At 39.1% G+C, this 12,549-nt stretch overlaps 2 protein-coding genes across 5 annotated transcripts in view; one reads left to right on the top strand and one right to left on the bottom strand.

Annotated features, from left to right (window-relative positions):
• Window positions 1-424: 424 nt before the first annotated feature.
• tmem98 (transmembrane protein 98) lies at window positions 425-10,534 on the top strand. Its single transcript, XM_008290787.1, has 7 exons — window positions 425-513; window positions 3,318-3,557; window positions 5,005-5,136; window positions 5,541-5,574; window positions 5,948-6,063; window positions 6,156-6,215; window positions 7,649-10,534. Exons 2-7 carry the CDS (start codon window positions 3,427-3,429, stop codon window positions 7,848-7,850), a joined length of 675 nt encoding a protein of 224 aa, XP_008289009.1. The 5' UTR covers window positions 425-513; window positions 3,318-3,426; the 3' UTR covers window positions 7,851-10,534.
• LOC103363852 (supervillin-like) overlaps window positions 10,200-12,549 on the bottom strand; it is a 40,968-nt gene continuing 38,618 nt past the window's right edge. For all 4 annotated transcript variants that reach the window (XM_008290789.1, XM_008290791.1, XM_008290790.1 and 1 more), the window contains 2 exons: window positions 11,377-11,532; window positions 10,200-11,185 (listed from right to left, as the gene is read on the bottom strand). In XM_008290789.1, coding sequence (XP_008289011.1) covers window positions 11,096-11,185; window positions 11,377-11,532 — 246 coding nt within the window. In that variant the 3' untranslated portion in view covers window positions 10,200-11,095. The remainder of the gene's footprint in view (window positions 11,186-11,376; window positions 11,533-12,549) is intronic.

Raw genomic sequence — 12,549 nt, 5'->3', positions numbered from 1 at the left:
GTAAAGCTGCTCATTCTACGTGTTTCTCAGAAAACGTGACGTTACTTATGAAGTATTTTTTGTGTACTAAAGTGGGAAAGTAACTACGAACATTTACTCGAGTATTCTTGTGTAAAGAAGCGCACCTCTGACCTACCTTCACCAGATGTGATGAGAACTCAGCTACAACAGCTCCAGGACGCCACCTGGTGGGAGATAAACTCATGTTTGTTTCGCAGCAGCTTTGGAAACCATGCAGCGGGAGCGCGCTTTACGCACACGCAGCTGCCTTTCCGTGACCGCACACGAAGCTGCGGAAGGTCGCGCACTGGGAGGTAAGAAAGCAAAGTCCGGTGATCCGTCATCACCGACATCTGCAGCTCGGCCTCCACCGGCAGCTTTACCGGGCTGCTGCTGCTGCGCGTTCATGAGCCGCGTCTGGAGATGTCGGTGCCGTCTCCGCGCTCCCGCTGGAGTAGCGAAAAGCTGAACCGTCTCCTTCCAGGAATCGACTAAAAAGAACAAAATGTGGAGGTAAGTGACTGAAAAAAACGAGCTTCTTTCGAGTAAAAAAGTGGTTTTGGTTTAACTTTAGAGGAGTTTAACAGAATTTATAGACAATCTGCAACTTTCAGATGTTTGAGTAGAAGAGGAAATCCACTAAAGTTGTGCAACTTCGCTGTTGTGTGTTTGTTAACTGTGAGCAAGTGAGAGTGTGACTGAGTTTTCACTGATCTGGCTTTTAGGAACAAATATTATGTTGGGAAATGTACATTTAGTCAGAATTATTCAGGCAGAACAGGCGCTTCTCATGAGCTGGTGTTAAATCCATATTGTGTTGTTTTTGATCCCTCTAATGAAGTGATTCTCAATTATCTTGTCAAGCTTTTTAGATTTATGTTTAGATATGCTATATATAACTTTTTTGAAACAAGTTTCTTAGTTTATGGTATCGTAGCTACTAAGGTTTTGGGGTTAACAATGTTTTTCTGTCTTCTTTTGTTCTGTGTCTGGAGAGAAATGCACAAAAATGAATAAATAAGTTCTGGAATACTGCTTAATAGTTTGTAAATTCCAAGAAAACTTTAATATACAAACAAAATGAATTCGTTTAGCATCACTTTTTTGTTGTTTTTCAACAACTGATTTATTCTGGTTCATTTTTTTTTCAGCTATCTGGTATTTGAAGAGTTGATTTTTCAGTAAACGTTGTAGTGATTTGGTGTAGAAATAGTGGTCCAAGTGCTGCACTCACAACTGAACATTTGAAGGAAAAGCATAGGAAAGATTTAATGCAATAAATGTTATTTATTTTAATGTTTTAGGCCTTTTTCACGTCTTCACATTCTGTTTTTTGTTCCCTGTTTTGGAAGCATGTTGTGTTTTTTATGTAACGCCTGAATCTGAAATGTAACTTAAGCTGCTTTTGTTGCTGAAGTAAGTAAAAAAAAAAAAAAAAAAGTGGCACTAAAAGTACAACATTTGCCTTTAAAAAGCAGTAAAAAGCTGTGGTGCTGCTCTGAGTTCTCACAGATGGGACTGAGGAATGTGGGAGCGACTCTGCTCTGCACCCTAAAACCTCCAGACCAGTTTCCTTGTAGCACTGATTCTCTGAAAGCAGCGTCCTGTGAGAAAGAAACAAGAGTCAGAAAAGCTGTGAGGCAGGAGAAAGCCCTGTATGATACGGCCAGTGTAACGCCAATTAATCAGATTAAAGAATTACAGCATTCCATGGCACAATCTCACATAATCATCCAGGAAAAAATGCAGCTTTACAATGTTGTAATGTTGAAAGTTCAGCCGCTCGGTGGTAAAATACGTGCTGAGAAAACTGTAGCGCTGCTTTGTGAGTGTCAGGCTGAATTAAAAATATATTATGTTTATGTGCACTGTAAAGAAGAAGTAAAAAAAAAGCAGTAGAATATCTGCCCCTATAAATTTACCGTACATAATTCAAAAATGTGAAATAAAATTTTTTAATGTACATTTTCTCTGTAATTTTACTAATTTAAATAGAATGACACTTTTTCTCCTCAATATAATAAAAAATCAATGAAATACAACATACTTACATTTAAATGATCCAATTTGAAAGCTGCTATCTTTAAAAAAAAAAAAAAAGAAAAATTATGTTACTTAATTGTATTATGTAATCAGTGTACAATATTTGCCTGTGAATGTGCAGATTTCTACAAGAACAAGAGATTAACATTTAGTTTACTGTCATTTAAATCTCCTGTATGTGATATTTTGATGATATTTTTATTGTTTTGTTTGCATTCCTCCCACCTGCTTTACCAGCTACATGCTGTATTTGTTTAATGTTAGTCTTTTATCGTATTTTAAGTCAAATTTATCCATAAAGTGCATTAAAAAGCAAAAGGAGTTCAACTTAAATGCTGTACAGTTAAAAAGATGAATCAATCAAATAATTAGAGGAATAAAAATACAACAGAGTAACAGATGATGTTAGACTTGAATTAATGTGTTTTATTGTTTGATTGGTCTGTTAATTAAAACTCTAAAGTGTTTTTAAAAAATGTCAAATTCCAAAATGAGTGATTCTTGTCATATAAAATCTCATAGTTTGACTGTACTTTTGCAGCAACTTTGTTAAAAATCAGATATTTTTAAAATATATTTTACAGATATACTCTCTTGATATGAAATAGGTTGAAAAGAAAAGTTTTTTTTTGTTTTTTTTACAGTGAATGTCTGTATAAAATATTTTTAGCAGTGCAGAGAGCCGACAGCTTCTCTGCAGAGAGTTTGCACACAAACAAACACAGCGACAAGGTGTGTCAGGACGGTTAATGAGTAACTGGACCGGTCAGAGGGCAGCTACGCTTTACACCCTGAGACAGAAGATAAATGTGACCTAAATCCTACCGTAGATAAACCAACAGTACGTCAGTGGGGAGTTGAAGGAGAGGTCAGAATTTGTGGGATTTGTTGTTTGAGGTTCAGACTGTTTGAACTGTTGAAGCTGTAAATCAAAATGAGTCTTAAAAGCATTTATCCACACAATAACTTAAGCTGTCGACTCTGTGGCTAATTATTAAAGGTGAATGAAGTATATTTGCTGTTTTGTTGTATTAATGTGCCAATGAGTCCTGATAATGCTAAATAGGTGCAAAACGAAACACAAGTTCAGCTCCTGCACTCAGATAAAGATCAGTTTCATGTGTGCACTGTAGGAGTGCCATATTTAGAAACCTCTCCGAGGGTTCAAAGTGCATTGTACTTCAGCTAAAATGAAAATTCCCGCATAAAAATCCTCAAGCGTGGCGATAATGTGGCCCTTCAGACTGAAACTGCTGTTTTAATCTCCTCCTCAGCAGATGAGCGGCTGTTTGTAACCGAGCTCGGACAATCATCCGACCCTGATTGGACTCTTCGCCTCTCGTCGAGTCGCTGCCTGCAGCCGCTGAGGCAGCCGGAGTCGCCATGGAGACGGTGGTGATCGTGGCCATCGGGGTGCTGGCCACCATCTTCCTGGCCTCCTTCATTGCCCTGGTGATGGTGTGCAGACACCGATACTGCCACCCCCACGACCTGCTGCACCACTTCGACTCCAAGTCAGTGAATCAGCGCAAAGCCTTGAAATATGTCTGCCAACACTTTCCATTTCTGTGGGAAGTTCAGTTCAGAGTCCTGCAATTTCTGCTAAAAGCTAAAAGTTACTGAAGTATCTGAAGGATTATTTGCACTGAACTGTGTACCCTCAATTCAAATTTTAGGTACACTCAAGTGCACGTCTAACACATGAAACAGTTTTGCAAAAATTCTTACTTTTAAGATCATTTTTGTTGTAACTGAGTAGATTATAAACAGAGGATGTATTTATTTAGGGTCTTTGTCACTAGACTTCATCAACCTCCACCTCTTAGTTTTCACTGCCTTTTCATATTACAGACTTTGATTTTTGCCATTTAAAGCTACACTGATGGTGTTAAAAACATCCATCCACAGTGCAATCAACCCTGACTGACTACCACATAGATGGATGTTGTTTTCTATATATGGCGAGTAAATATTGCAAAAAAAAAAAACAAGAAGTGACTGAAGAAGTTAGTTCATATAACAAATCAGGACATTATTCTCCCTTATATTTTTAACCATCTAAAGCCCAAAGCTTGCCAACAGGTTTAAAAGACATGTTTTCTTTTAGAAAGATTAAAAAATATGAGATTTTCACATTTCCGATTGTCCGTTAATGAAACATGTGCAGTGTGTATTTCCAGTGGTAAAATCTAAAATATAAATCCTGATATTTCATCAAAATTACCTTATTTCATATGTTTAATGTGAAAATTCTCAAGAAGATAAACCATCTGATTCAGATTTTATACCTTAACCCATATTCTGTATATAAATGCTGGACGTAGCCTCTTGTCTAAAAAGTAAAATCAGTGCTGAAGTGACTTAAATCATTTTGCTAACAGCCAGCAGGGGGAGACTCCTCCGGTTGTCTGATTTTATAGACAACTATGAGAAAGATGCCTTTTCCATTTGATTTGTTACCTCAGTAAACATTTTTCCGAATGAGTTTATCGTCTCAGTCGCTAGTATCAAGTATTTTTTAATACAGTTTGATGTTTATTTTCTAAATCATGGTCCAGTTTAGAAGAAAACACATGCGAAAGGGAAGGTTCTTGACCAGTTGCTATGATATTTCCAGTTCTTAGTCAGATCCTATCCTGCATATTATGCGCTAATTAGTCTTTGCCTTGAGGTGTATCCTTGGGCCTGAATAATATAATTTTGAAAAACTATTAAACTTTCAAATGTTCATTAAATTAAATATGATTACAACGGTGGTGACATCGTGTTTTAACTCAGAATGGTTCAGCACAAAAACACCAGCAGGACTAAAGGAGGGTTTTTAGAACCACTGGAGATCAATGCAGTTTTGTTTTTTTTGGGGTGTAATGCCACACATGTTCACTGACAACTGTGACATGGTTTCTAACTTGTTTTCAGATATCCACTTCACTCGGCTGTCTCTCCTCTGTTGTTTGACAGACCCACAGTGGATCTGATCGGAGCCATGGAGACCCAGAGCGAGCCGTCGGAGCTGGAGCTGGACGACGTTGTCATCACTAACCCTCACATCGAAGCCATCCTGGAGAACGAGGACTGGATCGAGGACGCCTCGTACGTCTCACTGGTGGCACTGAGGAACAGAGCTGCGAGGATTAATCGATTAGCTGTCAGATTTTAATTAATCGGCTGCTATTTCGATAATCAAGAGTCATTTTGCAAGAATAAAAGTTGAAATACTGTGATTCTAGCTTCTTAAATGTGAATATTTTCTGGGTTTTGCTGCTCCTCTTGTGGGAGAAAAGTGAATATCTGTGGGTTGTAGACAAACTGACACATTTGTCATCACGGGTTTTGGGAGACACTGACATTTGTCACCATTTTCGGGCATTTTACAGAGCAAACAACTAATTGGTTAATGGAGAATTAGAAGTTGCAGCCGTGTTGGGGAATGAATTTTACATGTTGCTGCTCCTTCTGCAGTCATTAATGATATCTTTCGTGTTTTTCTCCAACAGTGGTTTGGTCTCTCACTGCATCTCCATCCTGAAGGTAACACAAGTGTTTAATTCCTGCTTTAGTTGAGTTTAAATGTACTTTTCAGTAATTAACTGCAGGGATGTAATTTAAACTGCAGATGAGGGAGACTTTTATTGTTTCAAGTTGTTTGTTTTTTTCAAAGTTTATGTGATTTTTTTTCAAAACAGAAGATGTGAGTCGATAAAGATGACACACTCCTCTGAGTTGCCTCCAGTTGTTACCTTGAGTTCACAACAAAGAGCTTAATCAGCAACTTTTTCCGACCGTAAAGCATCAGGCATCCATAACAACAGTAATAACAAAGCGGTTTACATGGCATTTAGTCTTTGTTTTAATTCATAATGTAGTTTGTAATATGGACTGCTGCTGCTGCTCCCACATTCAGATCTGCCACACTTTGACCGAAAAGCTGGTTGCCATGACGATGGGCTCGGGGGCAAAAGTCAAAGCGCCGGCCAGTCTGAGTGACATCATCACCGTGGCCAAACGCATCAGCCCGAGGTAACGCAACATACACGCAACGCATCGCAGCTTTCTGTCTTCATATAACCAACACGGACTGACCGGCTTCTTCCTCGCTGCTCGTCTCGCAGGGTGGACGACGTCGTCCGCTCCATGTACCCTCCTCTGGATCCCATCCTCCTGGACGCCAGGTAATGGGAAGACTCTTATCTCCATTGATCGATTAGATGTCTGGAGAAGCTGGAGAGGAGCGGACACACAGCTGGATTTATCCACAATCTAATAATGTTGCAGAAAAACAGAGAAAGCATGCAGACGAGAAGACAAATGATCGAGTGTCACAGAAAATTTATGCTACCAGGAAAGCATCATAAGTCAAAATGGGTGTTTTTCATCATTAATGCAAATTGAGCTGAAATTTAATGCAATCTTTCATGTGCTCAGACTCAAATACCCATTTGGAGTCAGTTTGCTTTTGATTTTAGCACTCTAAACCCCAAAATCCAGGTTTAAAAGCATTTTATCTTTTAAAAAACACCAAAATTACCCCATTTGTCAGAACCAGAAACTGTAAAAAGAAGAAAAGAATTGTTCAACTTTCAAACTTTTATGTAACCAAATCTAAGCTTGAAATCAGGCTATTTCATCAAAATCACTTTACGTCTCATTTCAAGAAAAAATGCCCAAAATGAACAGTTATAATTAACCAACTGGATAAAACAATTATGTCCTCTTTTGTGCAAACGTGGAGCTATTAGTGACTCAGCTGTGACCAACAGTCATGGGACAAAAATCCAGGGACTGCAGGATGTGTTTACACAAAACACAGACAAATATGGAAACTTACAACAAAAAATAATTAGTAAAATGACTACAGTGCTGGTAATAGAAAAGAGCCGCCATTTTGTCCAGTACTGGCAACATCTGTGGGATTTTTTCAGACTCAGAAATTATAAAAAAGAAAAAAGAAGAAGAAGAATCAGATCATTCAAATTCAGATTGTAAGCTGATCAAGTGTGACTTCCAGTTCCATCTGAAAACTCAACTTCATTCTACGTTTCATTTAAAAACTTCCAAAAATAAGTAATTTGCACTAGCCAGATTCTTGCTGCAAAAAACAAGCACTGAGTGGCTAAGCTTAAAACCAACACTCACCTAAAAAACTATTTAGGGATTTTTCAGCTGAACTGCAGGCTGTGTACACAGTAAAGTATGAAAACAAAGTTAAACTGTAAGTAGTAAATTATCTGTAGTTATTTTCCAGTATTGGTAACATCTGTAGTCACTAAATAAAATATTATACAAGTTGTTTCTCGGAGTTTTCAATTTTTGCAACATCAATAATCAAAGAAGTTCAGCTTCCATGTTTTCTTCTGTTATTTATGACATTCTAACTGTGTCATACAGCACAAACGAGTTCTCTTCGTGGTTTCCATTAGAGGTGCAGGACTTTGTAATGCAGTGAAAAATTACAAACAGTCAGGAAAAATGTGACAGGAGGTGAAAATACTCAGGGTTCAGATTGTTAAAAAGCTGTCTTTTTTTTGTAAATGTGTGCTTTTCATGCAGCAGCACCTAAAAGAAAGCTGGTAAACTTGAACCTATTTGTCTTTTCCGCCCTCAGGGCCACTGCTCTGCTGCTCTCAGTCAGCCACCTGGTGCTGGTCACCCGCAACGCCTGTCACATGTCGGGCAGCCTGGACTGGATCGACCAGTCGCTCCACGCAGCAGAGGATCACATGGTGGTTTTACGCGAGGCGGCGCTGGCCTCCGAACCGGATCGAAGCATGCCCGGGCTGGACGCTCAGCGAGAACAAGCCATCTAAAGCAGACACAGAGAAACAAACAGCAGCAGCGGGACGGGAAAGTGTGCCGGTTTTATCCTCAAGCTGCCTCTTTTCAAACGGGCACATTTTCCATCACCAGAGCCAAATTAACACGGACACTCGTGAGCAGTAAACTGGCATCACTGATCTCACATTAAAAACAAAACAAAAGTCCTTTTTTAAAATCATATTTCCACCCAGAAATGCTGGAGATAGTTTTACTTTCACTGCAGCCTCACGTTCACATATAGGTGTTTGGGTTTTTTTCCCCCTGCAGCCTGAAAGCAGATCTTTTTGGAAATTTCTTCTCCAGTGTGCCATCACCCAGCAGTGGGCCTAAATCCAGTCTAACCAGCACCGCGCAGTCACATGGAGGCTTAGTCAGCTAATCCATTCTGAGGAAAATAACACCCATTAGTCAGTGAACCCAAAGGGGCTCCAGCTCAGTGGACCAGTGGAAGACTAACCTGACTTATTCACAATTTGTGGGACCAGCGTGACTCGTGGACGGTAGAAAAAAAACCTCCCTCAGATGCTCTTACGCCGTTAGAAATCGCTGGTCTGTGAGATTTTATAGACCAGCAGAGGTAGTTTTAGCCACATCAGCATCAGAGTAAAAGGATTTTCCAGTTAGGTGAAGCACTTCTGCTCTCTGGTTTCTCCCCAGCAGCAGCAGCATCATTTGAAGAATGTGATTTTAGAGTTTACAGATCAAAATATCTCAACACCTCATGTAGTCGATGGATTAGCACAAAATCACGCATAGACATTCACGAGACATTCTGAGGTTCGCATGTGTCTCAACAACTCGGATTGCCGTAAAAATCTGGTACAGGATGATTTACAGTATCAGATAAATTAAAGTCCCTCTCCGCTCTGTGATTTAAGCCCCAAGAACTCAACTCCACATTCTTCTGAAGGAGAAAAGCGAGTTTGTTTGAGATCAACTGTGCCGGAAAATTGGACAGCGGCAGGTTTCCACCAGCCTCTGGTCAGTACAGAAAGTTACAGAAACACACAGATTTTTTTTAAAAAACGTCATCACACAAAAATCAGTTTATACGCAGTCTCTGACGCAGCACCGTTAAAATGCTGTATTCTGTGATCGATAGTCACGGTTCTACCTCTGTTTTGCATCAGCTCTAATGGAAATCAGCATCCTATTCCCTCCCAAACTACATAAACAATCTGAAAACACTAATGACTAATCAAATACAGATGAAAGTCATACAAGATAACAGTTTTCACCATCAGTCTGTCGAGGTTGAAACATTTCTACGAGGTTTGGAGTTGCTTCAAGCGTTAAATCAGTGCAGTGTTAACATACAATAGACTGGAGCTGTGATATACTGTATGCACTTTAAGATGTGTAATCTGACTGATAAACGTCACATCAACCACACAACACGTTTTCTGTTACCAAAACCAAATTAAACCATCACGTTTACCAAATGAAAATCAGAATCATAAAATCTAAATCTTTCAAAAGGGTAGTTTCATGTCAAATCATTAGGAGCCTTCTGCTCCACCGTCTCGGATTTCTTGGAACTTCTTTTTAATCATGAACTAAAAATATTTAAAGTGGTAACTGTGAAATGTTAGATTATGTCAAGTACTTTCCAAAATAACTAAAAAGAATTTTAAAAATGCCCATCAACCCACTTTCAGCACGTTTTTCGCTCAAGTTGTCATGAAAAGTCTCATCTTTGAGCTCCTATTAACAAATATGCTGATAATGCAGAAGTGATCTAGGGATATTTTCTGAACATATGTAGTTGCATGTCACAGTAATAAAATCTTCAGTAGTTCTTGAGATATTATCATCAAACAGCCTCAAATTTCAATGTGCAAAAAAAAAAAATGTGCTGAATCGGGTCGTCAGGCAACTTTTTGAAAAAAATTCTGACAAACTATTTGATAAATCAATCAAAAATGTACCAACCATCTTTATAAACGCTGTTTTATGTTCAGACAAGTCAGAGATGTCTGAGCAGAAACTGGGAGGACATTTGCTTTGCAGGCCTTCCAATCACTGCAGCACAACTACGGCTATAAAAAGCTGCAGTGGCATCGATCTCATGACGTTATCATTGCTGATGTCAGAGCGAAACAGCCTGTAAGAAAGAAAAAATAACACCATATGTACATGTTAACCAGGTAAATTTCACTGGAGAGGGTCTTTAATTTGTCCAAAACTTTGGTTTATGACTAAATTCCTGCCAAACTAATGACACATCAGCTGTACTGTGATGGTCAGTGCAAGAAACAATGACTGCAAAGAAAAAAACTTCACCTGTAGCTGCCGTTTCTATCATCGTGCAACTAGAAAAAAAGGAAAATACACAAATATGAAAGCAGACCAAGAATTTTACAGACGTCACCGTGAGCTCAGTGGTACAAGTGTTACACAGATGGGTTTTCCGTTCAGAGATGTCGAAGCGTTCTTATTCAGAGATACAGTACGTCTTTGTGTGTCGTGAGCATTACCTGAAGCATGCGCTGATTGAGGTGAAACAGAATTAACGTGTTGTTCTGGGCCAGAGGGATGTTATTGGAGCATGTCTACCAGGTCCTTCATGCATAGCTAATAGTGAATCCCCAAGGAGCCCTAATAAGGCATCAACACGTCGACCTCGGCTGCAGCAACACACATGGCGTCAAGCACAAGTGAACACACGATTGTAAAACTCACAGTATGGATAATGCTGCCAAACACACTGACATTTCCGTGACAATCATCAAGTACAGGAAGAAGAGCAGCAGTTTTGTTTGATTAATCGAAGTGAAACTGCAACTCTGCACAGGTGGAAAAATACCGATCGAGCGGGAAACATTCAGAGAACGTTTAGCCTTCTGTTTTGTGTTTGTTTACATTGTTTATTAGCATTGATCTTTTTTTGTAAGCACTCTTTTTCCTCATTCTTATCCCACAGTTTGTTACTGATATCCTTCCTTTACTCCCACATATATTATTTTTTTTTATCTTTCGCTGATTTGTACAGACACAATTACGTTTCATAGGAAAATGTCTTTTTTTTTGTTTGTTTGTTTGTTTTTTTGCTCTGAACCGTCTGGTAGCTACAGAGAAATCCATGTCCGATAAAAAGTCCACACACTAATCTGACATAAATAAAAGTGATTTTTCTTCTTTTTATGACGTTGTGAGCAGTTCTTTGTGCAGCAGCTGACGTGACCTCAGCGGAGGATGAAGCTCCCGCTGCCGGAGCATCAGTCAGACTCGATGTCTAACAAAACAGCCCTTTGCTTTTCTTCAGATCAATTTGCTTCCAGCCCGGGAGGGAGGCATATTCATCTCTCTTCATTTCCATAATCGTCTGAAACACAATTGCAGTGATTTATTTATGGAGGAAACAATGCAGAAATCAGTTTAGAAATAGAAGAAATATTAAAGACAAAAGTTCCTCTCAGATTTGTTGTTGGAGGAGAAACACAAGAAGTCAAACTGTGGTGAACGCTGCAGCCTACTGGTTGAGAGGTGTCACTGCAGCCTGCTGCATCGGGTTACCTGGAAGTCCTGGTCGGACAGGTAGACCTCCAGGTGCTGGGGGTCCACGCCTTCAGGTAAGGGGCTCCGCAGCAGCTCTTCCAGGGGGAACTGGGTCTTCATGAGCTGGGCCAGGGCGTCCTGCACCAAGGTCAGCTTCACTCGGCCTGCGTCGCCCTGAAACAACACAAACCCCAGGCAGAGGTGATTACAACGGTACAGACAGCAGCTAAATAATAAAAATATCGAATTGAAATGTCAGATTGCTTATGTTAATGACTAATACAATATACTATGAATGCATTTTAAGACTATTTTTAAATGGCATTTACATATATGCTCACGTTTTCAATATCAAGGACAAAAAAATGTGAATTCTTCCATGTGTGGTTCTTATTAATTTAAAGAAAATAGTATTAGTACTAAATCGTATTCGTAGTAGGATACCAAGCGTTATTTGTTGACCCATGCATACACTTACTTCAAGAAATCAGAGGGGGGAAAAAGAAGCTCACATAAGAAGCACAGGTCAATTTTTCAAGTTTAGAAGGTTTGGCAAAATAATAGCAATTATTTTAAAAACAGGGTGTCAATCAACTCCCAGAAATAAATATCTCAGTAAGGACAGTGAAAATGTCGTGCAGACAATGCCAAAAACTAACAGACATTCTGTTTTTACACACTGAACTTTATTCTTGTCTGTAGGATAAAGGTTTTAAAACTCCAAAACGCTTCTTATGCAAACTCCCCCTGTGAGTCATGTGAAAGGCTCACAATTCTACTTGATAGATCAGACAAATCGTTATTAATACGGCAGCTGCGATTTAAATTCTTTCATAATGAATGCCATTTAAAGCACAATTACGCTCTTTATTTCTAAAGACATGAGGGTGATTTTTAAGATTCCTGATGCATACAGATGAAGAATTACTTTTCAAAAAGCAAAAAAGCACAATTGATGAGTCATAAAAGTGACAGTGAAAAGTAATTGCAGGTTTTATGAGCTGTATTTATGACGCTCTGACAGGTATGGAAGTTCTGTCAGAGGTAGAAGAATGGGGTTTATATAAAAACTAGTCACTGAATGTTCTCTGCAGTGCAGTTAAATCCATCATTAAGAAATGGAAGGAAAGTGGCACATGTGTAAATCTGAATAGAGCAAAACGTTCTCAAAAACTGAGTGCCAGAGCAAGT

Source organism: Stegastes partitus, unplaced genomic scaffold (assembly GCF_000690725.1).
Source record: "Stegastes partitus isolate 25-593 unplaced genomic scaffold, Stegastes_partitus-1.0.2 Scaffold695, whole genome shotgun sequence".
Taxonomy (NCBI): domain Eukaryota; kingdom Metazoa; phylum Chordata; class Actinopteri; family Pomacentridae; genus Stegastes; species Stegastes partitus.
The sequence above is the reverse complement of the archived record's forward strand: the minus strand, read 5'-3'. Positions and strand labels throughout refer to the sequence as shown.

What these genes read in the sequence shown, in the direction of transcription:
- tmem98 (XM_008290787.1), top strand. Translation starts at nt 3,427, where the DNA reads ATGGAGACGGTGGTGATCGTGGCCATCGGGGTGCTGGCCACCATCTTC. An exon ending in CTGCACCACTTCGACTCCAA is followed by an intron (nt 3,558 to 5,004) that starts GTCAGTGAATCA and finishes GTTGTTTGACAG; the next exon opens with ACCCACAGTGGATCTGATCG. An exon ending in GACTGGATCGAGGACGCCTC is followed by an intron (nt 5,137 to 5,540) that starts GTACGTCTCACT and finishes TTTCTCCAACAG; the next exon opens with TGGTTTGGTCTCTCACTGCA.